We start from the raw sequence: 26,575 nt of genomic DNA on the forward strand, positions 1-26,575 counted from the left end.
CTTTGGCCCTCCAGGTGTTTTGGACTTCAACTCCCACCATTCCTAACAGCCTCAGGCCCTTTCCTTTTGCCCCTCAGCCGCTTAAGCGGCTGAGGGGCAAAAGGAAAGGGCCTGAGGCTGTTAGGAATGGTGGGAGTTGAAGTCCAAAACACCTGGAGGGCCCAAGTTTGCCCGTACCTGATCTAGAGATAGAGGGAAAAAAAGTTGGCAAAAGATTGAGAGCCACCATAGTCTTCCAGATGTTTTGGACTTCAGCTCCCAGAAATCCCAACTATTGACCAAACTGATTGGGTTTCCAGGTGCTGAAGTCCAAAACAGCTGGAGAAACATTGATATTATAGAATGAATTAAGTCTGACGCCACTTTAACTGCCATGACTCAGTGCTATGGACACCTAAGCACTCTTTGGCAGAGGAGGCTGAAGTTGTCGAACTACAACTCCCCATAGTTTTTGGAAGTTGTGAATGTCGAAAGAGTTCAGGAGTTAATAGAGAATCTAATTTGCATCTCAATACATTTCTATTCTTTTTTATCACTGTGTCCAGCTGTTTGTATTATGTTTCGTAGAAAGTCAAAGCCACAGTGAACCCTTGAAGACCAAGGACATGATCCAAGGAAGGATCTTAATGGAAAAAAAGGGGGGAAGTGGTCTATAGGAGCCCAAGGGTTTGGATGAAAAGGGCCAGAATGGAGGCATGGAAAAGGGGCTCACCTTTTGCCACACTTCATCCGTCCTTTCGGGAGCATTGCGATACGCTGCGGTGATGTCGCTCATGGGGAAGGACATGAACTTGAGGGTGTAATTGCTGGGGGGAAACGGGGAAATGAGACGCACATTGATATAGACACTTTCACAAGCAGTATGAACTACCTGTTGTGTGAAAAGGCACACACTATTACCCCCAAAGCTTTTTTAAATGATGGCGACCAAGATCCATGTGAAATTCAGCCAAGGACTTGTTAATGTGGGATTTGTGTATTGGTAGTGTTTAAATGAAATTTGTGTCTTGTCTGTATTGCATGCTGATTGCATCATCCAGAGTGTACTATAGTCTGGAAAGAGTTAATTGCTAAGAAGCTGTGATGACCTTGATGTGTGGCTGGAACCAGGGGAGTGTCCAGACACAAGTGTTTGTGCATTGCTGATTGTGTTCAATTCTGAGTTGAGTCGAGTGCTGACTGCCTAGAGTCCTGTGTCTATTGTCTGCAAGTCTGTTTGTCTTGTACAGTAAAACTTGTATATAGTTTTACTAACGTCTCTGGATGTCTCTTCGTTCTGCATTCCACTGATTCCATCCAACTACTGCTGCGCTGCAAATTACTCTGACAGGACTGACGTTCCCCCAGGCAGGAAGCAGCCAGGCTTTGAAGCTGCAAGGCCATTCAATGCTAATCAAGGTGGCCAATGGCAATATTCACACTTGCCTCAAGCAGACCAGAGTTATTTCTCACACCCTGGACACCCTCACTTGCCTAATTTCCAACAGACCTCACAACCCCTGCCATAGATGTGGGTGAAACGTCAGGAGAGAATGCTTCTGGAACATGGACATACAGCCCGAAAAACACACAGCAAACCAACCGACTGAAGTTTTTGCCTCCCCTGAGCTTCAAACAACTCAAAGCAGGAAACAATACTTTTTCATCCTGCAAATGGCCTCAAAAACCCTCTAGTTCCTGAAGTCACTCACTTTTCCAAGGCCCGGGCAATGTCCTGGAAGCCTTGAGCGGTGGTATTGTTCTTGTCCCAGGATATACTCCTGCAAAACAGGAAGAGGCAGAGAAGGTCACCTAGTCTCATGATAAGACTCATAAAATCCTTACCACTGCCAGCTCCCTCAATTTTTAGACTCATCTGCATTTCAAAGAATCATAGGAGAAGAATTCAGTCCAACTCCTGGCCATAAAGAAAAAGCACTATCTGTTACCGATGGAAAATGTTCTGAACGTTTGTATAATTTTACGTAGCACTATTTACAATAAAAACTTTTTAAAAAAGAAAAAAAAGAAAAAGCACTATCTAAGCACCCCTGACAGATGGCCATCCAGACTTTGTTTCAAAGCTTCCAAAGAAAGAGTCTGTAGCAAACTCCAGGGCACAGCTCTTGAACAGCTCTTATTTTCAAGAAGGTCTTCCTAATGTTCAGGTGGAATCTCCTTTCATGTAATTTAAACCCATGGCTCCACTGAGTCCTAGTCTCCAGGGCAGCAGAAAACAAACCTGCTCCCCCTTCCTTATAACATCCTTTCAGATATTTAAACACAGAGTTTATGTCTCCTCTCAACCTTCCCTTCTTCAGGCTAAATAGACCAGTCATGGAGTAATAATGTACTTTAAAATAAAAGTAGTGACTGGTAACACCATTAATTCCCGCCCATTCAATAAGCAATATTGACTCATTGATTTCCCTCATTGATTTTGGAACCTACTTAGAGGAGGCATTATTTGAAACTTTTAGACCTTTCTCTTAAATATAAATCCATGTTTGAAGAATGTTGTAGAATACAGAAATTAAACAATAACAGGGAAAAAGAATGGTTTAAATAACAAACAATGTGTTTTAAAAATCTATATAAAAATATCTAGCATTAAGAGCAACATATTACCGTTGTGTAACGTATTCCTATTGCAAACTCCTATTGCAAGTGCTTGAGCTTCCTCACCTCAAGGTGCTGTTGATCTGCAGGGCTTTGGACAGCATCTTGGCTCCAATGTCTTCCATGCAGTTCCCACTCAGGTCCACTTTGGTCAGGCAAGTGTTGCTGCCCAAGGCGTTGATCAGGATGCTGGTGCGGGTTTTCAGCCGGGAATCGGCGACCGAGAAAGTCTGCAGACACTTTGGAGAAGGGAGAGGGGGCAAAGGCACTGAACGGAGAATTTAAATCCTTGATTAAAGTGATCCCGATCCACCCAGTCTATTTAGTCTGAATGAAGCGGATGTGGGAAGGGTTATTATTGTTGGAAATAGCAACCTTCTTCAAGCCTCCTCTAGTTATTTGGTATGTATATAATCCAGATTGCTTACTGTATTGTATATGTGTGTGTTGGTATGCAGTTTTGCTTAACTCTTTGTTGTGGGAGGGGCTGCAGACCATGTGATCAGATCTGGGCTTGTTCAGGATTCAGACTCCATTTTAGAAACAGTATGCTTAGAGACTTCAGTAAGAACAATATGTATTTAAGAAGGAACAGAATGCCATACAGAAGCCATTAGACCAGTGGTTCTCAACCTGTAGGTCCCCAGGTATTTTGGCCTATAACACCCAAAATTCCCAGCCAGTTTACCAGCTGTTAGGATTTCTGGGAGTTGAAGGCCAAAACATCTGGGGACCCACAGGTTGAGAACCACTGCATTAGACTTCCAATGTAGAAACTGAGACCAGAGAGATGCTTTGGACTTTGGACTGTTGATAACAACAACAACAACAACAACAACAACAACAACAACTTTATTTTTGTATCCCGCCTTTATCTCCCCGAAGTTACTCGGGGCGGCTAACACGGGGCCAAGGCCAAACAATTACAATAAAACAAAATAAAATACATACCAGACACAGGACAACAATCTGATAAAATGCGGATTCAGTATCAAACTAAAACAAAACATAGTAACAATAGCACAATAAAACAAAGCATAAAAATAGTTCAAAATTTTAAATGAGGGCATGCTGGGCCAAAGTATAAGAAAGATGCCCTGTATTACCTACACAGAGAAACTACTTCAAATTCTATCTGTAACTGGATTGATTTGCAAAGTACAGTAGAGTCTCACTTATCCAATGTTCTGGATTATCCAACGCATTTTTGTAGTCAATGTTTTCAATACATTGTGATATTTGGGTGCTAAATTCGTAAATACAGTAATTACTACATAGCATTACTGTGTATTGAACTACTTTTTCTGTAATTTTTTTTGTATAACATTATGTTTTGGTGCTTAATTTGTAAAATCATAACCTAATTTGATGTTTAATAGGCTTTTCCTTAATCTCTCCTTATTATCCAACATATTCGCTTATCCAACGTTCTGCTGGCCCATTTACGTTGGATAAGCGAGACTCTACTGTACCTGTATGCTGAATACATGAAGTTTGTGAGTAAACAAACTATGTTACTTTTAAAGAAGTCTACTTATTTTTGTCTCTGGAGAGCATGATATAACCAAAGTGTTTAAGGGAGAGTTGATGTTATTTGGGCAACTAAAAAGAAAATTTCTGAAACTTTTCTCTTTATATATATGTGTGTGTGAGAGAGAGAGTTTTACATTGGAATATCTTTGTCCCTAACAGTTCAAATAGATATCTAGGTATATCAATTTAACAGCTGAGAAACCTAAGTGCCTTGCATGAATGCCATTTTCCCAAAAGGTTACGATTTCTAACAAGGTTGTGCCTTCCAAAGATAATTCTCCAAAAGGTTATGGAGATTTCCATTTTCCAAAAATTATATTAGGCATGAGCAAACTTCGGCCCTCCAGGCATTTTGGACTTCAATTTCCACATTTCCTAACAGCCTAGGAGGGCAGCCAGATTGGGAAAAGTTGCCCTGCACTGGTTTGTGTCTGAGAGTGAGAGGACTTACACAGTCTTCTTCTTGGATGAACTGGACAAGTTTCTGAAGGATCTCCTCCAACGTTCTGGGAAAAGAGATGGGATGTGTCACATTGAGGAGCAAGGGGACTGATTGGAAGAATTGTTATGTTGGAAACATAAATTAATACTCTAGCTTTCACAATTGGGAGTATGAGCCGTGCAATAGTATTTCTGATCAGAATGGAAGTCAATTAAGGCAATGAACTTTTCAGGAGGACACGTTGCAACAGCTCATGACATATACTGAGCTAGTCAAATGGTCATATAGCAGGCCTGGGCCAACTTGGGCCCTCCAGGTGTTTTGGACTTCAACTCCCACCATTCCTAACAGCCTACCGGCTGTTAGGAATGGTGGGAGTTGAAGTCCAAAACACCTGGAGGACCCAAGTTAGCCCAGGCCCTGAGTAGAACTTGAGTTGATCTCGTATATAGGGTTACAGCCTTGCAATGTATTGCTTTGAGCATTGAGCACTATGCTTCTGGACAGGGTTCAAATGTCCGCTTATCCTTGGGAAAGTCACACTCTCTCAGCCTCACTCCACAAACAGATATAAGGCCAACCCACCGGGATTTGACGTTGAAGTTCTTCCCCAACCAGAGATGTTTCAAGGACTTGTTCTTAGCAAGTGCCGGGACGAGGGTCAGCAGGTCGGCATCAAAACCTGGAGCAATGAGAGAATGAGTAGCAATCATAGAATAATTGAGTCAGAAGAGACCACAAGGACTATTGAGTCTAGTCTTTGACCATGCAAACTTAAAGGTCCTCTAGAAGATGGCCACTCAGTCTTTGTCTTAAAGGTCTTTCAAGATGGACAGCAGGTCAAATAGGTAAACCTGCCAGAATTTGTTTTGCAAAACAGTGGAAGCAAAAGGAAATACCAAATATGGAAGAATGGACCCAGAAAGTGAGAGAGATCAAAGACATGGACAAACTAACTTTTTTTACTAAAGAAAAGCACAGGAAATCCGATAAAATACACAGACTGGTCCAAAGTAGAGGAATATGAAAGGAAAAGAAGATGAATAGTATCAAATTAAAGGACAAAGGTTGATTTCTCGGTGTTCCTCTTTCTACCTTTTCAATGGAGAAGTAAAGAATTACTGACTCATCTTAGATTAATGATCATGTTTCTGCTCTTTTTATTCCTGATAAAGTGGGTTTTTTTCTCTAAGGATTGGAAACACAAAGGTCAAGAGGGAAGTCACATTTATATACAGTAGAGTCTCACTTATCCAAGCCTCACTTATCCAAGCTTCTGGATAATCCAAGCCATTTTTGTAGTCAATGTTTTCAATATATCGTGATATTTTGGTGCTACATTCGTCAATACAGTAATTACAACATAACATTACTGCGTATTGAACTACTTTTTCTGTCAAATTTGTTGTATAACATGATGTTATGGTGCTTAATTTGTAAAATCATAACCTAATTTGATGTTTAATAGGCTTTTCCTTAATCCCTCCTTATTATCCAAGATATTAGCATATCCAAGCTATTATCGGCCAGTTTAGCTTGGATAAGTGAGACTCTACTGTATATGTATGTATGTATGTATATATATACACACACACACACCTTTTAAAACCTTTTTTTCTTATTTTTTACTTTTTATATTTTTTCATTTCATTTTATTTTATTTATATATACTTTTTTCTCATTCCTCTATCTCCCCCCCTTCCCTTTTTCCCAACCCCTTCTCCCTCCCTTTTACTATACCTCCCATTTTCCTCACTTTCTTAACAAATATTGTTCTCACTCTTTCGTTGTATTCTCGATCTTATGTTATATATATATATATATATATATATATATATATATATATATATATATATATGATGGACAGCAGGGAACTAGCTGGAGGATATGCAGACTCACCGTTGTCGGAGAGGTCTAGACTACTCAAGGCGCTGATGCCAGGCAACTGTTCTTGAAGCACCTGAGCCCCCGGGGAGCGCAGCTAATGGAGAAGAGAGAGAAGTAGGATAGACTCACTGGAAGAGATCCCAAGGGTCATCCAGTCCAACCCCAGGTAGGAACACATAATCCAAGCCCTCCCAACAGATGGTCATCCAGCCTCTGATCGGAAACCTCCAGAGGAGGAGATTCCACCACTTTCCAGGCAGCATATTCCACTCTTAAACAACTCTTTCCCAGGAAGATTCAAATCCAAAAAAATCCAGAATCCCAGGGTTCAACAGGCAGATAAAAGGCATTTTCAGAAAAGAACAACGATTACCTCGCATCCACTCAGATCCAAATGGAGTTCGCTGAGATGGGTGTTGGCCGACAGACCTTGGAAAAGGGATCTGAGTGAGGAATGGAAAACATAGTGTTGTTTTGAAACTCATTTGCTATCCTCCTGTAAGCATGTAAAGTCCCTTCTATTCTGCCATATCATCCAGATAATCCACATTATCTGCTTTGAACTGGATTATATGAGGGCCCTTCCACACAGCTATATAACCCATAATATCAAGGCAGGAAATCCCACAATATCTGTTTTGAACTGGAATATATGGCAGTGTGGATTCAGATAACCCAGTTCAAAGCAGATACATTAGAGTCTCACTTATCCAACCTTTACTTATCCAACTTTCTGTATTATCTAATGTAGTTTGCCTCCCGCTTGGATCCACAGCTGTTTCTCTAGGCAGCAAAGCATAGCGGGCAAACACGGCCATTAACAACACAAGTGCAGCCATACTCCCTAACAAGTGGGAGACTTTTGTTGTAAAACATGATGTTTTGGTGCTTAATTTGTAAAATCATAACATGATTTGACATTTAATAGGCTTTTCCTTAATCCTTCCTTATTATCCAACATTTCGCTTATCCAATATTCTGCTGGCCCGTTTATGTTGTATAAGTGAGACTCTACTATATTGTGGGTTTTCCTGCCTTGATATTCTGGGTTATATGGCTGTGTGGAAGGGCCCTGAGTCTACCCCGCCATATAATCCAGTTCAAAGCAGAGAATCTGGATTTTATATAGCAGTATAGATGGGGGTTAAGTGTGATTTACAGACACTCCTAATGTGCATCCACACTGTGGAATTAATGCAGTTTGGCACCTCTTTAACTACTATGACTCAAGGCTATGGAAGTCTGGGAATTGTAGTTTCACAAAGTCTTAAGCCTTTTCTGCCTTACAAACTACAAATAGCATTGAGCTATGGTAATTCAAGGAGTCAAACTGCATTAATTCTCCAGTGTGGATGGAGTGTCTATAAAACACACCCATCTATACTGCTATATAAAAGAAGCTTCTGTTATAGAGAAGCTTCTAAATACTGAAGACAAACAATACTAAATTTTGAAGTATTTGGGTCAGCAAGTGAGTTCTCCCAAGGAGTCCAACATTCAATCTTCTCCAAGTCTTACAGCTACAGCCAAGTCACTTGTTCCTAGTCTAAAAAAGCTCCATCATGCACATAATCCTAAAATATATATATACAGGTAGTCCCCAAGTTATGAACAAGACAGGTTCTGTAGGTCATGCAAAAGAAGAGATGTCCTACAAAGTTAATCTTTTTTATTTATGAATTTTTTCCCATATTCGTGGGGGTCATGATTCACTAAGCCTAGTGAATGTCAAAGCCTGACTGTATTTTAGTTCCAACACCAATAATTCAGAATATTGGCACTGACCATCAGATGGCAGTAAAGCCCACAAACTGGGGAAAAAAATGAGAAAATTTAACTGATTTTAGACCTTTTTAGAACCAAACTGAAAAATCTAGTTTTCCAAGAAACTAAGGGTGCATCTACAGCAGGCATGGGCAAACTTCGGCCCTCCAGGTGTTTTGGACTTCAATTCCCACAATTCCTAACAGCCTACCGGCTGTTAGGAATTGTGGGAGTTGAAGTCCAAAACACCTGGAGGGCTGGAGTTGGACCATGCCTGGTGTAGATGCACTGAAAAGGATATTATGACAAAGTGCAAAAAAAAGACCAATTTTACCACTTTATTGGATTTTTAGGGCCACCATAATAAGATATTCAAACCCAGGAGATATGCTCACCTTAATGCTTCCACGGGCATTTTGATGCCTGACAGGTTTACATAGCTGAGGGAATAGGCGCTGCAGAAAAACTGCTTCAACGAAGGGGGCAGCCCCTTTCCTTTCCTACGGAAACCAGAAATACAAATCATTTTCCTATTAAAACATGTGGAAAATTTCTAAGCTGAAGAGCCGGCATTGTCCGTAGACACCTCCAAGGTCAGGTGGCCGGCATGACTGCATGGAGCGCCGTGACCTTCCTGCCGGAGCGGTACCTGTTGATCTACTAACATTTTGCATGTTTTCGAACTTCCAGGTTGGCAGAAGCTGGGGCTAACAGCAGGTGCTCATATGTTAGCATGCTAAAAATTTAGCTATGGTAACTCAATGCAATGGTGCAAGAGAGCAGCAAGAGCACAGTAATGTTTTACATTCCTGCCTGTCTTTACACATAAAACATAACTGCGCATAGACAGAATTGATTAATCTAGGGCTTCGATAAATAATAATAATAATAATAATAATAATAATAATAATAATAATAATACTCAGCCGCTATCAGGACCTCAAGATTGAACTTCAAAGACTCTGGCAGAAACCAGTGCAGGTGGTCCCAGTGGTGATTGGCACACTGGGTGCCGTGCCAAAAGATCTCAGCCGGCATTTGGAAACAATAGACATTGACAAAATTACGATCTGCCAACTGCAAAAGGCCACCCTGCTGGGATCTGCGCGCATCATCCGAAAATACATCATACAGTCCTAGACACTTGGGAAGTGTTCGACTTGTGATATGAAATCCAACATATCTATCTTGTTTGCTGTGTCATAATAAAATAATAATAATAAAACTTTATTTATATACCGCCCTATCTCCCGGAAGGTACTCAGGGCGGTTTACAGTCATAAAAGCAACACAAACATTGCATAACAACATAATAAAACATTATTAAACAAAGTAAAATAATACAATTATAACAATAAATAACACTTACTTGACCAGATCAAGGGGATGGGAACCATAAACCCAATATATTAAAATGCATTATTTTAGGCTAGGGAAATCTTGTGCAATATATTCAGTATGACAGAACCATTGTTTTTCTCCATTGAGGACAATGTAAGTTTTATTGGGATAGAGATATGACAAAAATATCTTGTTCCTTACCGATGGGAGAAGGTGTTTCGTGCGAGGTTGAGGTAGCTAAGCCTTGGGCAACAGCCATGGAGCAGGGCCCCAAACAGCTATGGGGAAAAGGCAGGCTTAAGTTAAGAAAGGAAGAATCAGTAATAATACTAATACTACTACTAATAATAATAACACTGGGTGCCGTGCCAAAAGATCTCAGCCGGCATTTGGAAACAATAGACATTGACAAAATCACGATCTGCCAACTGCAAAAGGCCACCCTACTGGGATCTGCGCACATCATCCAAAAATACATCCTAAATACACAGTCCTAGACACTTGGGAAGTGTTCGACTTGTGATTTTGTGATACGAAATCCAGCATATCTATCTTGTTTGCTGTGTCAGACTATGTTGTTGTGTCAATAATAATAATATACTTTATTTATATTCTGCTCTATCTCCCCAAGGAGACTCAGGGTATATTACAGAGCACATATTTGGCAAACATTCAATGCCATTATACAATTAACAAGGACAGATAATAAATAGACAGAGGTAAAGGCTTTTCTCATATTTTCAATTTCCCTCATTTGGAGGCTGTGCTCAACTCTGGCCATGGGGATGGGGGGGGGGGGGTTGCTGTCACTCCATCTTCCATGCTGAGGAGTTTGTCATCCTTAGATGTCGTCCCAATCATGTCATTATGAGCACCTTTTATTACCACTGCACTTAAAGCAGTACCTATTTATCTACTCACATTTCTGTTTTCGATCTCTAGGTGGGCAGGGAGTTGGGGCTGACAGTGGGTGCTCACCCCGACCCGGAGTTCTATCAAGCTACATCTCCAAGGATCCCAATGGCAGTTAAAGTGGGATCAATCAGCATTTACTCTACAGTGCAGATGCACCGTTTTTTGCTATTGTTTGCACCCCACCACATCCCTTAAAACCTTACTGCATCCACGGCACAGTCTGTGGATGATAGGTCCAGGTGAACCAGAGCGTTTGGCTGGGCCAGGAATGAATAGAAACCCTGCAAGACAGAAAAACAAAAGAACAGAGTGAACGGGCTGAAAAAGGACATACAAAAAAATGACGATGGCGCCCATCCAAGGGACAGAAGGTCATTCTGGTACAAAATCTTCTTTTCCAAAGACCTTGGATATTATGGCCCTGAATAACACGCTGTTAATGATCGGCACGCTTTGAATGGTAAAGAGGGTTTGCGTCCTCTGAAGTTCAAAAGCTTAAAGACTTGGCTTTAAACTTGGTGGGAGAAGGTCAAGATTTAAAATGCATCTATGCTGTAGAATTAATGCATGCTGGCGCCACTTTAATGGCCATGGCTCAATGCTATGGAGACACAGGAGTTGTCATTCACAAGGTCTTTCTCTGCCAACCAGCGCCAAACTACAACTCCCAGGATTGCATAGCATTGCGTCATGACAGTTAAGAGTAGACTCAAACTGCATTTATTCTATAGCGATTTACTTGTTGCCTTATGACGTGGACATCTTTCTAATTGCCAGCCTCCCACACATTGAATCCATTGCTAAATCGTAAATCAAAATATAGGTAAATCACATTAAATTACAGCCATCCCTCTGTATCCACATTCACAGATCCAACCATCCACAGTTGGAAGATATACAGACAGAAATAGATAGAAATAATATAGACATACAGTAAGTAAAGGTAAAGGTTTTCCCCTGGCATTAAGTCTAGTCGTGTCTGACTCTGGGGGTTGGCACTCATCTCCATTTCAAAGCCAAAGAGCCGGCTTTGTCCATAGACACCACTAAGGTCATGTGGTCGGCATGACTGCATGGAACATTGTTACATTTCCGCTGGAGCAGTATCTATTGACCTACTCACATTTACATGTTTTTGAACTGCTAGGTTGGTAGAAGCTGGGGCCAACAGCTAAAGCTCACCCTGCTCCACGGATTCAAACCGACAACCTTTCAGTCAGGAAGTTCAGCAGCTCAGCGGTTTAACCCACTGTGCCACCAGGGGCTCCAGTTATAGGCATAGATATAGATATATCCAAAAAGCAAACCTTATGGAAACTACACCTATGTGTGTGTGTGCACATATATAAAGGAATGCAAACCTTTAATACATTGCAATTAAGATTTCTGATCGAAATTGCTGCTCCTCTTTCTCTGTAGCAATGGCTAGATCTACACTGCCATATAACTCAGTTTGAAACTGCATTATATGGTCAGAGTAGACCCGTATAAGGCAGTTCAATGTAGTTAAACTACATTATATGGGGTGCCATTTACCCTGCCTTATAATGTAATTTGAAACTGTATGGTCGGTATAGACTTAGGCATGGGCAAACTTGGGCCCTCCAGGTGTTTTGGACTTCAACCCCCCGGCCTACCGGCTGTTAGGAATGGTGGGAGTTGAAGTCCAAAACACCTGGAGGGCCCAAGTTTGCCCATGATTGGTATAGACCCATATAATGTTGTTTGAACTGTATTGCATGGCATTATATGGCTCTACACTGACCACATAATGCAGTTCCAAACTGCATTATATGGCAGCATAGATTGAGTCATAGTAAAATCACACACAGATCCAAATGCTAACATGGATTGGTTATCTTGTCCATCGTTGTCTTCTCTCTTTTTCCCCTGACAAGGTCTTATAGGCACTTTTCAAACAATGGTATGAACTGCTTTAACATGATTTCTGCAAGCAAAGAAAGCCACATCTTTGCAATACTTCTTTGCAAGGCATCAAGGTTCACTTACGTTGGCCTCGTCTGTCCCGAGGAGACCGGGATTTTTGCTCAAGTCCAGGTGGCGGAGGGAGCTGGTGAACGCGGGGTTGGCACCGAAAGTCTGGCACAGAACGGCAAGTCCTGGGGCAAAGAAAAACGAAAGGCACAGGTTCAGGGTGGGTGAGACAAGGCTTGAAAATAGTACATGCAAAAGGGAACTAGGAATCTTAGGACCTATATCCCCGGATCTGATCCCAGGTTTTCTGTTTATCCCAGATTATCTGGCAGTGCGGGCTCAGATAATTTAGTTTATTTGTTTATGTATTTATTTACAGTATTTATATACTGTCCTTCTCACTCTAAAGGGGACTCAGGGCGGATTACAGAACACACATGCGGCAAACAGTCAATGCCATTATTCAATTAACAAGGACAGACAACACAAACAGAGGTAAAAGCAGTTTTTCCCATCTTATTTCCGGCATCTTGGAGGCTGTGATTGATTCCAGCCACAAGGGGGTGCTGTCACTCCATCTTCCATGCTGAGGAGCTTTCCTCCCAATGGACGTCCCTAAGGAAGCCTGTATGACCTTCCTGCTAAAAGCAGTACCTATTTATCTACCCACATTTCTTTCACCTGCTAGTTTCTAGGTGAGCTGGCTGACGGCGGGTGCTCACCTCTAAGGTCACCTATATTACTTCCCCGCTAAAAGCGGTACCTATTTAACTACTTGCATTTCTGCTTTTGACCTTCAAGGTGGGCAGGTGAGCTGGGGCGGACGGTGGGTGCTCACCTCTAAGGGCGTCTTTATTACTTCCCTGCTAAAAGCAGTACCTATTTGTCTACTCGCATTTCTGCTTCCGGCCTGCAAGGTGGGGAGGCAAACTGGGACTGACGGCAGGTGCTCACCTCTAAGGGCACCTTTAGTACTTCCCCACTAAAAGCAGAACCTATTAATCTACCCGCATTTCTGCTTTCCACGTGCTAGGTGGGCAGATGAGCTGGGGCTGACGGCGAGTGCTCACTTCTAAGGGCGCCTTTATTACTTCCCCTCTAAAAGCGGTACTGATTTATCTACTCACATTTCTGTTTTCGACCTGCTAGGTGGGCAGGTGAGCTAGGGCTGATGGTAGGTGCTCACCTCTAAGGGTGTCTTTATTTCTTCCCCGTTAAAAGCAGTACCTATTTATCTACTCGCATTTCTGCTTTCGACCTGCGAGGTGGGCAGGTGAGCTGGAGCTAACGGTGGGTGCTCACCTCTAAGGGCGCCTTTATTACTTCCCCGTTAAAAGCAGTACCGATTTATCTACTCGCATTTCTGCTTTCCACGTGCTAGGTGGGCAGATGAGCTGGGGCTGACGGCGAGTGCTCACTTCTAAGGGCGCCTTTATTACTTCCCCTCTCAAAGCGGTACCAATTTATCTACTCGCATTTCTGCTTTCGACCTGCTAGGTGGGCAGGCAAGCTGGAGCTGACAGTGGGTGCTCACCCCAACCTGAGCTTGAACTGCCGACCTTTCGATCAGCAGGATTTTTCTGCAGCACAGCGATTTGATGCAGAGATCCTGTGATATAAGGTCTGTCTGGAAGGTCACAAGCTGAACATGAGACAATACTGTGATACTGCAGCTAAAAAAGCCAATGCCGAGGAGTCCTGTAGAGTCTCCTTCTTTGGATCTTTTCAGACTATCTCTCGGGAGGGCTTTGATGGCATTTTATTTCCTAGCAAAAAGGGGTTGGACTGGATGGCCTTTGGGGGTCCCTTCCAAGTCTAGGATGCTTACCTTTAGCAGTGATGCTGGTCTTGGAAAGGCAGAGTTTGCTGAGGCCTTTGGGGAAACATAAAAACTGCTGGCTCAAGGCAATGAGACCTGAGGATAGGACAGAAAGGTAAAATGAACCATATGATGATGATAATAATAATAATAATAATAATAATAATAATAACAATAATAATAATAAAGTGTCCAACGTGTGATCCAATTCAACAGCCAGCAGAGTGTCTGCTGTGGACTCATCTTGTGTTTCTAATAATAATAATAATAATAATAATAATAATAATAATAATAATAATAATATATATAATTTTATTTTTATTTTTATATCCCACCTCCATAGCTCCGAAGGGACTCAGGGCGGCTTACATGGGGACAAGCCCGATCCAACGAAGTTTAAATAGCAAATACAGTAGTGTTTTTTTCACCAGACACATTTTATTTTAGGATCGGATGCCCCAAAGCTCACCTTTATCCTCCAACGGGTTGTGGGAGAGAGTCAGTGCATGGAGAGCCGTGTTCGGGTTCTCCGACAGAACACAGGACAGTTTCAGAGCAAACTCTCTGCACGAAACAGAGAAAGGGAAAGAGCAAAGACAAACAAAGCTTTAGGCTTTATATTAGAATAGTAACCAATGGGATATAGAGTATATAGTGTGCAATAGGATATGGAGCAGGCATGGATAAGCTTGGGCTCTGCAGGTGTTTTGGACTGCAACTCCCACCATTCCTAACAGCCTCAGGCCCTGAGGGGCAAAAGGAAGGGGCCTGAGGCTGTTAGGAATGGTGGGAGTTGCAGTCCAAAACACCTGCAGGGCCCAAACTTGCAAAGCAATATATATATATATATATATATATATATATATATATATATATATATATATATATATAGGAATGGCAAAAAGTCCAGGCAAGCCTCACGTTTTTAACCCTGCATTGTCCAGCACCAGCTCCTCCAGATGATGGGACTTGCTCACCGTGTGCAGAACCTGCTCCGCTACTTCTGAACCCTGCGGAAAGACAAAAGACACCTAAAGAGACTCCACCTAAACATTAGGACAGTAAGAACTGTCTAACAGTGGAATATGCTGCCCAGGAATCCAGTGGAATTTCCTTTTCCAGGTGTTTTTAAGCAGAAGCTGCATGGCCATCTGTCGGGAGTGCTTTGATGGCGTCTTCGTTCATGGCCATTTGGGTCTCTCCCAGCTCCATGGTTTCATGGTGTATTTCTTGCAGCAAATGTTGCAAATAGCCACCTTCTACAAGCCTCCTATACTAGTTATTTGTTAGGAATAATAATAATAGTAATAATAATAATAAAACTTTATTTGTATTCTACCCTATCTCCCCAAGGGGACTCAGGAGGATTCCAACATACAATGGCAAACATTTAATTAATTTATGACACCATAAAATCTTCCAGCAGCGTGCGGAAAGGAATGAGGAAGTCCTCCATCAAGGACTCGGTGTCACAAGTGGATGATGAAGCAGCAGCTCCCCCTGTGGCCGGAACTGAGCATACCCTCATGAAGCCGGAAGCTGGAAAATGTGAAATTGCCTCTGTGTCTGTCTATATGTTTGAATGTTTGCCATATATGTGCATTGTGATCCACCCTGAGTCCCCTTTGGCATTAGAAGGGCGGAATATAAATACTGCAAATAAATAAATAATAAATACAATTTGAGGTCTCTACGACATTTAACAAAATGCCATTTTTGGGGTCTAATAAAACTGAAACTCCATGTATAAGATTGGCTAGTAAATTGAAATCCTGCACAATTTTTTTCTGGTGATTCTGATGAAATTAATTTTAACATTACGGATGAAAAATCCAGTCAAACAAGTCGACTCAAAGTGGGCATGAAAATGTGTAATGACAAATTTTGACCTTTTTTTCAGACTGCAACAATTTCCATGCAAACAAAGATACGGACTTGAAAATTCGGCCAAGCATTATGCTTGTACTGGACATAATACTGGCAGATTTGCAACTACTCAGTATCAATAACCACCCTACAGCATCTCTTCAAATTTTGCACTGTCAGCACAAACGGTAAAATTTACCAAAGTACAAAGCCAAACAGTAGAGTTCCAGTTATCCAACATAAACGAGCAGGCTGAATGTCGGATAACCGAAACGGTTGGATAATAGGGAGGTCCTATTATCCCTACCAACAAGCCAGGTGCTTGCTAGGAGAGAGGAGACTTTTTCCTCCCAGCAAGCACCCAGCTTGGAGAGGCTTGCTGCTGCCTAAAAAAACAGCTGTTTTTCTAGACAGCAATGTACAGCAGGCCTCTCCAAGTACCGGGTGCTTGCCGGGAGGGAAAAATCTGCACCGGTCATGTCTCGTCCCTCCTGGCAACACACGGCTGCTGTGTGTTGCTGCCTAGAAAAACAGCAACATGCAGCAGGCCTCTCCAAGCGCTGAGCACCCACCGGGAAGGCCGAGATGCCGGCACGTCGGATAATACGGTGTCGGATAAGCCGGATAACTGGAAATCTACTGTATTTAAAAAGTGTTCTACCTGAATATGCTTGTGAATAGTATCATCTGAAAGAGAACATTTTGCTCTACAAGACTGATATGTTTTCGTTTTGCAATGCGACCATTAAGTATCCATTTACTCAGGTCAAAGTATGCTATATTTTGTGCATTTATGCATTTATACATTATGCATCCTCATGGTCCTGCTAGTTTATTTTATTGGCTGCTAGGACACAATACTTGCTGGATTCCAGAACAAGTTTTTGCTGTTATGCCAACTCCATCAGGGACATCATGTTGTCGGCAATATAGTTTCCCTGAAATCGTTCTATTACAAATCAATGATGCTTTCAGAATGATGAAGTAATTGAAGAAGACAGACTTGGGAACCTGCAGTAAAGATATCCACCCGTGGCTGTTACTGCATGGCTATTGGGTGTGGCCCACATGGAAATGGAGATGCACGATATATTGTATTTTGTGTGCACAACATATTGCATTAATAGTCATTGCTGGTTATCACATTGAAACCAGGATCTTCATTGCCATAGGGGCCACGGCTGATAGCCATGAAGCAACAGCCACGGGTGGGTATCTTTACTGCAGGTTCCCAAGCCTGTCTTCTTCGCTTGGCATGGAATGACCCCAAAGACTACTTATTTTTGATCTCTGGAGAGCATGATTTAAAAGCAATATATTTTATGGCAGAGAAGAGGTGTTTTAGGCAACTGAAAGAACATTTCTGAAGATCTGCTATACATTTTGTGCATTGGAATATCTTTGTTCCTAACAGTTCAGGGAGATAATCTGGTATATCAGTCTAACAACTGAGAAGCCTAATTGGCATTGCACGAATATTAGTGGATATTTACCACTCAGGATAAGATTCACTCAAACAGGTATCTAACTCTTCTCAGGAGGATCATACTTTACAAAAGGTTATGATTACCGTATTCCAAATAATGTGAATGTCAATTAATCTCCAAAAGGGTCATGCTTCCAAAAGGCTATGGAGATTATTGGGTTTTTCTGGACCTTTTAGAAAGGTCGTGCCTTTCCAAAAGCAAAAAACTCTTAACAGAAGACTTGCAGGTGTTGGATGTGCCTGTTCATCAATGAATAAAAGGGACATCTAGCCAAGATCTCAAGACAATATTTGGAATAAGGAAGACATACCAGCCGCAGGTCCTTGCAAAAAAGTTTGGTGAACCACTGGTTATAAGCCAAAGCAGCCACAATCAGCGCTAGGTCCCTAAAACGATAGAGAGAAAAAAGGGGAGAGGGGTGGAAGAACAAGTATTAGAGAAGGGATCTCAACCATCTTCTCCTTGTTTGACCCCATTTACTCTGGGTTCCAAGAAAGATGAAAAGGATAAACTTAACACAAGAAACAGAAACATAAAGGCTTTCTCAGCCTGTGGCAGCCCTCTCACCAAAATCAATAGGGCCAAATGGAAGTTTTAGGACCACACAGATAGAGAAAGTTGGGGTGGAGCTTTTTAATCTCATTTTTTGTCCAAAGAACAATAACACTATGTAACACAAGTTTTGTCCCTGGACTATAAATGTCATTTCCTAATGGGTTCTAGAATTAAAAACATGGGAAAAGTTTATTAAACTGCAAAAGCTTTCTTATTGTGGGAGGGACATCCCGCAAAACATGTTGCTATAGTTTTTCAATGACTATCTCATAGAGTTTCAACCAATTCAACATAGTTTGTGGCAGCCACAAAAACAAAGTTTCTAGAGTAGAACAGAATAACACAGGGCCAGGCTTAGTACAGTGGGTTAAACCACTAAGCTGCAGAAAATCTTGTCGATCAAAAGGTTGGCAGTTCACGCCTGGGTTGGGGTGAGTACCTGTCCTCAGCTCCAGCTCCCTGACCACCTAGCACATCGAAAACAGAAATGTGAGTAGATAAATAGGTACCACTTTAAGTGGGGAGCTAATAAAAGGTGCCCATAAGGACATGCTGGCTATTTAATTAGGAAGGTGTCTAAGGACGACAAAGCTCCTCGGCATGGAAGATGTTTACGTATTGTTTGTCCTTGTTAATTGTATAACGGCATTGAATGTTTGACGTATATGTGTTCTGTAATCTGCCCTGAGTTCCCTCGGGGAGATAGAGCAGAATATAAATAAAGTATATTATTATTATTATTATTATTATTATTATTATTATTATTATTATTATTATTATCATTATCATGAAACAGCTACTTTCAGTCAGTACCACACAATTAAATAGTAAACAACACTTTCAAACCAGGAACAGGTTTTTCAAATTTTGTAATGGTGTAATTGTCTGCGTTTCTTGCCTATTAGGCTACTATAAAATTAATGCAATTTGAAAAAGCTTTAATTGCCATATGGCTCAATGCTACGCAATCATGGAAGTGGTAGTTTAAGAAGATTGCTAGGTTTCCCTGCTACACGTCCTTAACCAAATTAGAAATCCCAGGATTCCATAGCATTGAGCCATGACAGTTAAAATGGGGTTAAACTACATTAATTCTACTGTTTTTAGATGCCCCTCTTTGAGTGCCCCAAATATTCTGATTCTATAGGGTAGCTCAGACTTAAGCTTAAATTCCAGAAAGTAGGACTGAGACAAAAAGGAGTGCCTATAGGTCTTCTAGTGAGTTTATAACAGCCCGAAAATTCATTGATGGATTGATGTTTGATTGGAGGTCTGTTGAGTTGTGAAGTGGGAACAAATGAACCCCAGGTAGTGTCTTCTCACCGACTTTCCAAGTGACAGAAATCCAGCAGGTTGAATTCCCGGTTGTCTTCCGAATGATAAATAGTGTCAACATCCTGGAGCATGAAAGAGGCAGAAGAAAATGAACAAGGTTAATATGTTTTGACGTGCAATACATCCCACTCCTAGAGATGTAGGGTAATAGCTATCTTTTCTTCCCATCACACTCAATGCTATGGATCTGGTAATTGTAGTTTTACATAGTCCTTAGCTTTCAGTGCTGAAGAGAGTGGGTGACTGAGCAAACTACAACTCCTATGATTCCATAGAATTGAGCCATGGCAATTAAAGGCGTTTCAAACCACATTAATTCCACATTGAGGATGCACCCATAGATGCAAGATGGGAAAACAATGGCCTTCTTTCCTTCTCTACATAAAACAAAAGCAAGGAAAAGTGAGCTTTGTTGGGTTCTAACTCCTATAATCATAACCAAGGGTCATGATGATGAAGGATTCTGGGAATTGTAGTCCACAAAGGTCCATTTTCCAAACTCTGCACAAAACTAGATGAATAATACATACATCTTCACTACATTATATGCCAAGGACAGATGAAATCCATCTATTTTAGATGTCCCAATCTCTTTCCAGCTAAAACATCCCCTATAACTGATTGTACCCTGAATTCTCAAGTCTTCAGGCTTCTCTTTAAAGTCCTCTTATCCCAAATTTTAATATAATTTTGATCCAAATATGAACATACAGTGGGTCCTTGGTATCAGGACACCCTATGGATACCAGACATCCATGGATGCTTAAGTCCAGGTATATACAATGGTGCTTTTGGGGATTTTTAAATAACATTTTCCAAGCAATGGATGGAAAATTGTAGCCACGAGGAGAGACCATATTAAAGCTGAACCCTAACACTTGCTTAAGCCACCAACAGTTAATATTTCATTGGGTGGAGACCATTCAATGGGTAAAGGAGTGGGTGAGAAATTGTTCATAAAACTGACCACATCCTCAGCAATTGGTACTTTTTATAACTTTTCTTTCAGGATGTGGTTTGCAGGCACCTTGACACGGGGTGGTGTATTTCAGAGGACCAAATGTACTTCCACACTATATGACAATAACACTACGATTCTATTTTAATTGCCATGGCAACATCTTGAGAAATCTCACATTTTACACACTTTTATCCCATGCCTTTGTTTCTTTAGCTACAATTTGCACTATCCCATTCCCTTGTCTTGGCTACAGTCTAGCCATGTCCTATGATATGTCACCATAGTTTTTGGGCTTTTCTATGAGTTTTAACAGTTGTTTTAGAGGCTTCAACAGAAAGGAGGAAACCATGAAAATGAACAAAATCTGGCTACTAGTATTAAAAAACTCAAAAATCAGAATAGTAAATAAGAAGCAACACTCTGAAAACAGAGGAGTTCCAGACATGAATCAATCAGGGGCAGCTAATGACTCTGAACAACGATGCCCCAGGCAGGACGAAGCCAGGAGATGAAGCCATTCAATACTAATTAAGACGATTAATTACAGCATTCAGACCGGCCTCCAACTGACAAGAGTTCTTCTCTCACCCTGGACTTTCCACAGATATAAAAACCTTCCTTGCTTAGTTTCTCCATACCTCACAACTTCTGAGGATGTCTGCCACAGATGTGGGCGAAATGTTAGGTGAGAATACTTCTGGAACATGGCCATAGAGCCCGGAAAACACACAACCACCCAACTTTGCCTTACCCAAGGTTCACGTTGTCCAAGTGCTCCCTGTTTCCAAGGATTGATGGTGTTCCAGTTGGCCTATGGGATTTTATGCTGGCTTCCTGAATTACTTTATCTAAGTTTTGCCAATTATTTTGTTGTGCTATGTTGCCTGTTTGTACCTGCCTTGCTTCATGGAATTTCTACAGCTTGATGTTATGGATTTAAACTGAAACCTTTAAAGACATTCCTCCCTCATTATTTTTGGATTGTACTTTTTACCATATTCTGCTTGGCTTTTTTATATATTCTACAATAAACTGCTTGCTGTATATTCAGTTGGTGTGTTGCTTACAGTCAAAGAGATTTCTGCCTTGGGGTGCGACATCAACTTTCCAGCTTCTGCAGTGCATATAAGAACCATCCAGACCTCAAAACAGTTCAATGTATTATCCAGACTGTGAGATTGCTTCCTTTTCAGCCAGTTTCATATCAACTTCAGTGGTCAGTGCAGATGTGCTCAAAAACACGCTGGTTGTGTCTCTCCTGTAGTTACATTGCACTTGAATTTAGTGCATCTCCTGTAGTTACATTGCATTGGCAATAAATCTAATATTATTGTTGATCTGACCCTCTTTCTTTTTGTAATATTTTCTTTCTGCTGCAGTTTTGATATTTGCAAAGCGGAGAAAGGCGACTGCTCAGTTGCACCAAAAGTGATAAAAAACAAAATCACTAATACACCAAGTAAGGTGAGCAGGAGTTGAAACGAGGTTGTGAGGAAAACCAAACATAGGCTGGGCTGTGGCGCAGCTGGCTAGTAACCAGCTGCAATAAATCACTACTGACCGAGAGGTCATGAGTTCAAAGCCCGGGTCGGGTTAAGCCCCCGACCATTAAATAGCCCGGCTTGCTGTTGACCTATGCAGCCCCGAAAGACAGTTGCACCTGTCAAGTAGGGAAATTTAGGTACGCTTTATGCGGGGAGGCTAATTTAACTAATTTACAACACCATAAAACTGCCAGCAAAACACGAGGAAAGGAATGAGGAAGTACAGCCACTAGTGGACGGTGAAGCAACAGCTCCCCCTGTGGCCGGAATCGTGAAGCTGGAAAAATGTTAAATGCCTCTGTGTCTGTCTATACTGTATGTTGTTTGTCTGTTGGCATTGAATGTTTGTGATCATTGTAATCCGCCCTGAGTCGCCTTCGGGGTGAGAAGGGTGGAATATAAATACTGTAAATAAATAAATAAATAAATAAATAGTGCAATTGTAGCGAGCTGGGAAACACAGTGCCATTGCAATGAGCATGGCGCAATTGCAGCAAGCTTGGGTCAACAAACGGAAACATGCCGTTATTGGAACGGTGCATTTCACTTTGCCGAAAATGCTATTGTGATTAGATTAGGGTCTGATGTGATATAGTTCTACACATCCTAGACATACCAAAGGATGGTTAAACTAGAAAGCTATGTAAACTGTGCAAAACAACACTAGGTTTGAATTTACGGACTGCGAACTTACCCACTGCACCTCTTCGCGGCACGAGTGTCCATTGTAGTCGCAAAGGGCTGCGTACGTTTCCGAAAACCCACCTGAAAAAGCAGCAAACATAGTTGTGTTATGGTTGAGTCTCCTTCAGAGAAACCGGCATCTATAGTAGGCATTGGAAAGCTTTGTCCCTCGAGGTATTTTGGACTCCAACTCCCAGCATTCCTAACAGCCTCAGGCCCCTTCCTTTTCCTCCGCAGCCGCTTAAGCGGCTGCGGAGGAAAAGGAAAGGGCCTGAGGCTGTTAGGAATGCTGGGAGTTGGAGTCCAAAACACCTCGAGGGACCAAGTTTTCCCATGCCTGATCTATGGTGTAGATTTAATGCAGTCTGGCACCACTTTAACGGCTTTGGCTCACTACTATGGAATCTTGAGATTGTCAAAATGCATTAACTCTACACTATAGATGCACCTTTTATTTTTTTAAAGCCAGCAGACGGCTATGACTGGAAAGCCCAGTTTGAGGCTAGAACTGGAGTTAAATGGACCTTGAAGTTTCGTACAGGAAAGCAATTTGTATCTCCTTTGGAGAACTCTTCCGGGATCCAGGTCAGTGGGTTAAGTGGATAATGCAGAAGCTGTAATTAAAATTTCATACAATCTCCTATGAATGAACACTGCGCCGGCTGACTTCCTGGAATGCAACCAACACACGGCCGAAGAGAAGCCGGAGGAACCCTGACAGAGCTGGAAATTTCCACCTTCCGCCCGCTCTACTTTTTTTTGCTTCTGCAAAAACAGGGTTTTCGGTTCCCCTTTTCTCACCGCAAATGCTGTGGGTGGTGGAGTTGGAGCTTTCGGAGTTGGGGGACATGTCCCGCGGCGTTTCGGGGGTCTCCACATTCCCATGGCGGATCAGGCAGCTGGATGGGAGGAAAAAGAGAAATCAGTTGTTATTGTGGCAACCTATCAATTTGAATTTCCATTTTATTAGAACGGAATGATTCTATTGTGTTTTAATCCTATGCCAGTCTTTTAACATATTGTTGGAATAGTCTGTGTATTTTAACTGTGTTGTACTCTGCCTCACGCCTAGAGGTGAGAAAAGTAACAAATAATAATGATGGTGATAATAATAATAATAATACAGTAGTCTCATTTATCCAACATTCGCTTATCCAATGTTCTGGATTATCCAATGCATTTTTGTAGTCAATGTTTTCAATACATCGTGATATTTTGGTGCTAAATTTGTAAATACAGTAATTACTATGTCGCATTACTGCATATTGAACTACTTTTTCTGTCAAATTTTATAACATGATGTTTTGGTGCTTAATTTGTAAAATCATAACCTAATTTGGTGTTTAATAGGCTTCTCCTTAATCTCTCCTTAATCTTATCCAACATATTCGCTTATCCGGCCCGTTTATGTTGGATAAGTGAGGCTCTACTGTAATAATAACTACTATCAGGACCTCAAGATTGAACTTCAAAGACTCTGGCAGAAACCAGTGCAGGTGGTCCCGGTGGTGATCGGCACACTGGGTGCCATGTCAAAAGATCTCAGCCGGCATTTGGAAACAACAGACATTGACAAAATTACAATCTGCCAACTGCAAAAGGCCACCCTACTGGGATCTGTGTGCATCATCCAAAAATACATCACACATTCCTAAACGCTTGGGAAGTATTTGACTTGTGATTTTGTGATACGAAATCCAGCATATCTATCTCATTTGCTGTGTCATACTATGTCTTTGTGTCAGTAATAATAATGATAATAATAATAATAATCCCCCCCGCAGGTGCCACCTTGACGTGGTGGGGGGGCTTAGCCATTCCGAGGATGCTGAGGGCTGTGCTGGCGGTAGTGTAACTACCGGCAGGTCCAACCAAGCCAGAGAGGCCTCAGCGGAGGAATGCAACCAAGTGCACCTAACCCATTAGCATATGGAGAATCAAACCAAAACGAAGTCTATACTGGCTCGGTCGTCGCCCAGGATAAAAAGGACCGTGGTGGATGCTGCTGATTCTGGACATCCATCGACAAGTGGGCTACGGAATCATCAAAACCCAATTGAACAGTCACAGAAGCGGCAGAAATATACAATGCCAGAAAACCGCACAGTCATGAAATGCTATTACAACTCTGAACCTGAAAAGCACGGCTACCAAAAAAGGATGCATCAGCTATGGAAACAAGAGTACCCTGACTCACAGATAACAGAACCCCGACTGGCTGACCAACGAAGATTCATAATCAGAAACAAAGTGTTCAGTGAAGTTGAACTCGAAGAAATCCAGAAAATCTGCAAAGCAAATTACCATCAGACCACAGCACAGACAGCAGCAGAGACCCCAGCAACACTTGGAATGGTGGAACAGATTGAACCAGAAGAAAGGGTGGAGCTTTTGCAAGAATTTGAGGAACCAGCACTTGAAACACCTGTTGAACCACCAAGAACCTTGACAGCAAGACAACAAGAGCTCAAGGATAAGATCATGGCTCATGCTGCAGCAAATGCAATAAGACAGCGGCTCCCAACTCTAAAAACAGTGCCCAAGAGACACCTGGCGCCTCTCATGAAAGATGTGAATGCAGCACTCTCCACTGTCCAAATAACATCAATTGAACAAACAAACCAGTAGGCCTACAGTGCAGCAGTGATAGTAACAGAAGAGCTTGGGCTCCTACAACCAAGGCAGCCCCAAAGAAAATCGACATGAAAACTAGAGCTGACAGCTGGCACAACAAAACATTGCATGGAAAGTTCCTTGACAAAATTGAAGGAAAAGCTGATAAGGAGAAGACCTGGCTCTGGCTCACGAATGGGACCCTGAAGAAGGAGACAGAAGGCCTGATCCTTGCAGCCCAGGAGCAAGACATCAGGACAAAGGCCATTAATAATAATAATAATAATAATAATAATAATAATAATAATAATAATAATAGAAGACCTGGCTCTGGCTCACGAATGGGACCCTGAAGAAGGAGACAGAAGGCCTGATCCTTGCAGACCAGGAGCAAGACATCAGGACAAAGGCCATTAATAATAATAATAATAATAATAATAATAATAATAATAATAATAATAGAAGACCTGGCTCTGGCTCACGAATGGGACCCTGAAGAAGGAGACAGAAGGCCTGATCCTTGCAGCCCAGGAGCAAGCCATCAGAACAAATGCAATTAAGGCCAAGATTGAAAAATCAGCTGATGACCCAAAATGCAGACTGTGCAAGGAAGCTGATGAAACCATTGATCATCTCCTCAGCTGCTGTAAGAAAATTGCACAGACAGACTACAAACAGAGGCATAACTGTGTGGCCCAAATGATCCATTGGAACTTATGCATCAAGTACCACCTGCCAGCAGCAAAGAACTGGTGGGATCACAAACCAGCAAAGGTCGTGGAAAATGAACACGCAAAGATACTGTGGGACTTCCGAATCCAGACTGACAAAGTTCTGGAACACAACACACCAGATATCACAGTTGTGAAAAGAACAAGGTTTGGATAATTGATGTCGCCATCCCAGGTGACAGTCGCATTGATGAAAAACAACAGGAAAAACTCAGCCGCTATCAGGACCTCAAGATTGAACTTCAAAGACTCTGGCAGAAACCAGTGCAGGTGGTCCCGGTGGTGATGGGCACATTGGGTGCCGTGCCAAAAGATCTCAGCCGGCATTTGGAAACAATAGACATTGACAAAATTACGATCTGCCAACTGCAAAAGGCCACCCTGCTGGGATCTGCACGCATCATCCGAAAATACATCACACAGTCCTAGACACTTGGGAAGTGTTCGACTTGTGGTTTTGTGAAACGAAATCCAGCATGTCTATCTTGTTTGCTGTGTCATACAACATCGTTGTGTCAATAATAATAATAATAATAATAATAATAATAATAATAATAATAATAAT

The 26,575-nt window shown here is 41.7% G+C and overlaps 1 protein-coding gene across 5 annotated transcripts in view; it reads right to left on the reverse strand.

Annotated features, from left to right (window-relative positions):
- The window catches only part of carmil3 (capping protein regulator and myosin 1 linker 3), a 76,919-nt gene that overhangs the window by 24,148 nt on the left and 26,196 nt on the right, over positions 1–26,575 (reverse strand). For all 5 annotated transcript variants that reach the window (XM_062984217.1, XM_062984215.1, XM_062984216.1 and 2 more), the window contains exons 6-23: positions 23,468–23,565; positions 22,677–22,747; positions 19,466–19,539; positions 17,898–17,973; positions 15,156–15,244; positions 14,704–14,798; positions 14,244–14,330; positions 12,491–12,600; positions 10,684–10,761; positions 9,767–9,843; positions 8,620–8,724; positions 6,834–6,903; positions 6,473–6,554; positions 5,159–5,255; positions 4,583–4,637; positions 2,665–2,837; positions 1,692–1,760; positions 713–806 (exon numbers count right to left, since the gene is read on the reverse strand). In XM_062984217.1, the coding sequence (XP_062840287.1) occupies positions 713–806; positions 1,692–1,760; positions 2,665–2,837; positions 4,583–4,637; positions 5,159–5,255; positions 6,473–6,554; positions 6,834–6,903; positions 8,620–8,724; positions 9,767–9,843; positions 10,684–10,761; positions 12,491–12,600; positions 14,244–14,330; positions 14,704–14,798; positions 15,156–15,244; positions 17,898–17,973; positions 19,466–19,539; positions 22,677–22,747; positions 23,468–23,565 (1,600 nt within the window). The remainder of the gene's footprint in view (positions 1–712; positions 807–1,691; positions 1,761–2,664; positions 2,838–4,582; positions 4,638–5,158; positions 5,256–6,472; positions 6,555–6,833; positions 6,904–8,619; positions 8,725–9,766; positions 9,844–10,683; positions 10,762–12,490; positions 12,601–14,243; positions 14,331–14,703; positions 14,799–15,155; positions 15,245–17,897; positions 17,974–19,465; positions 19,540–22,676; positions 22,748–23,467; positions 23,566–26,575) is intronic.

Source organism: Anolis carolinensis, chromosome 6 (assembly GCF_035594765.1).
Source record: "Anolis carolinensis isolate JA03-04 chromosome 6, rAnoCar3.1.pri, whole genome shotgun sequence".
NCBI lineage: Eukaryota > Metazoa > Chordata > Lepidosauria > Squamata > Dactyloidae > Anolis > Anolis carolinensis.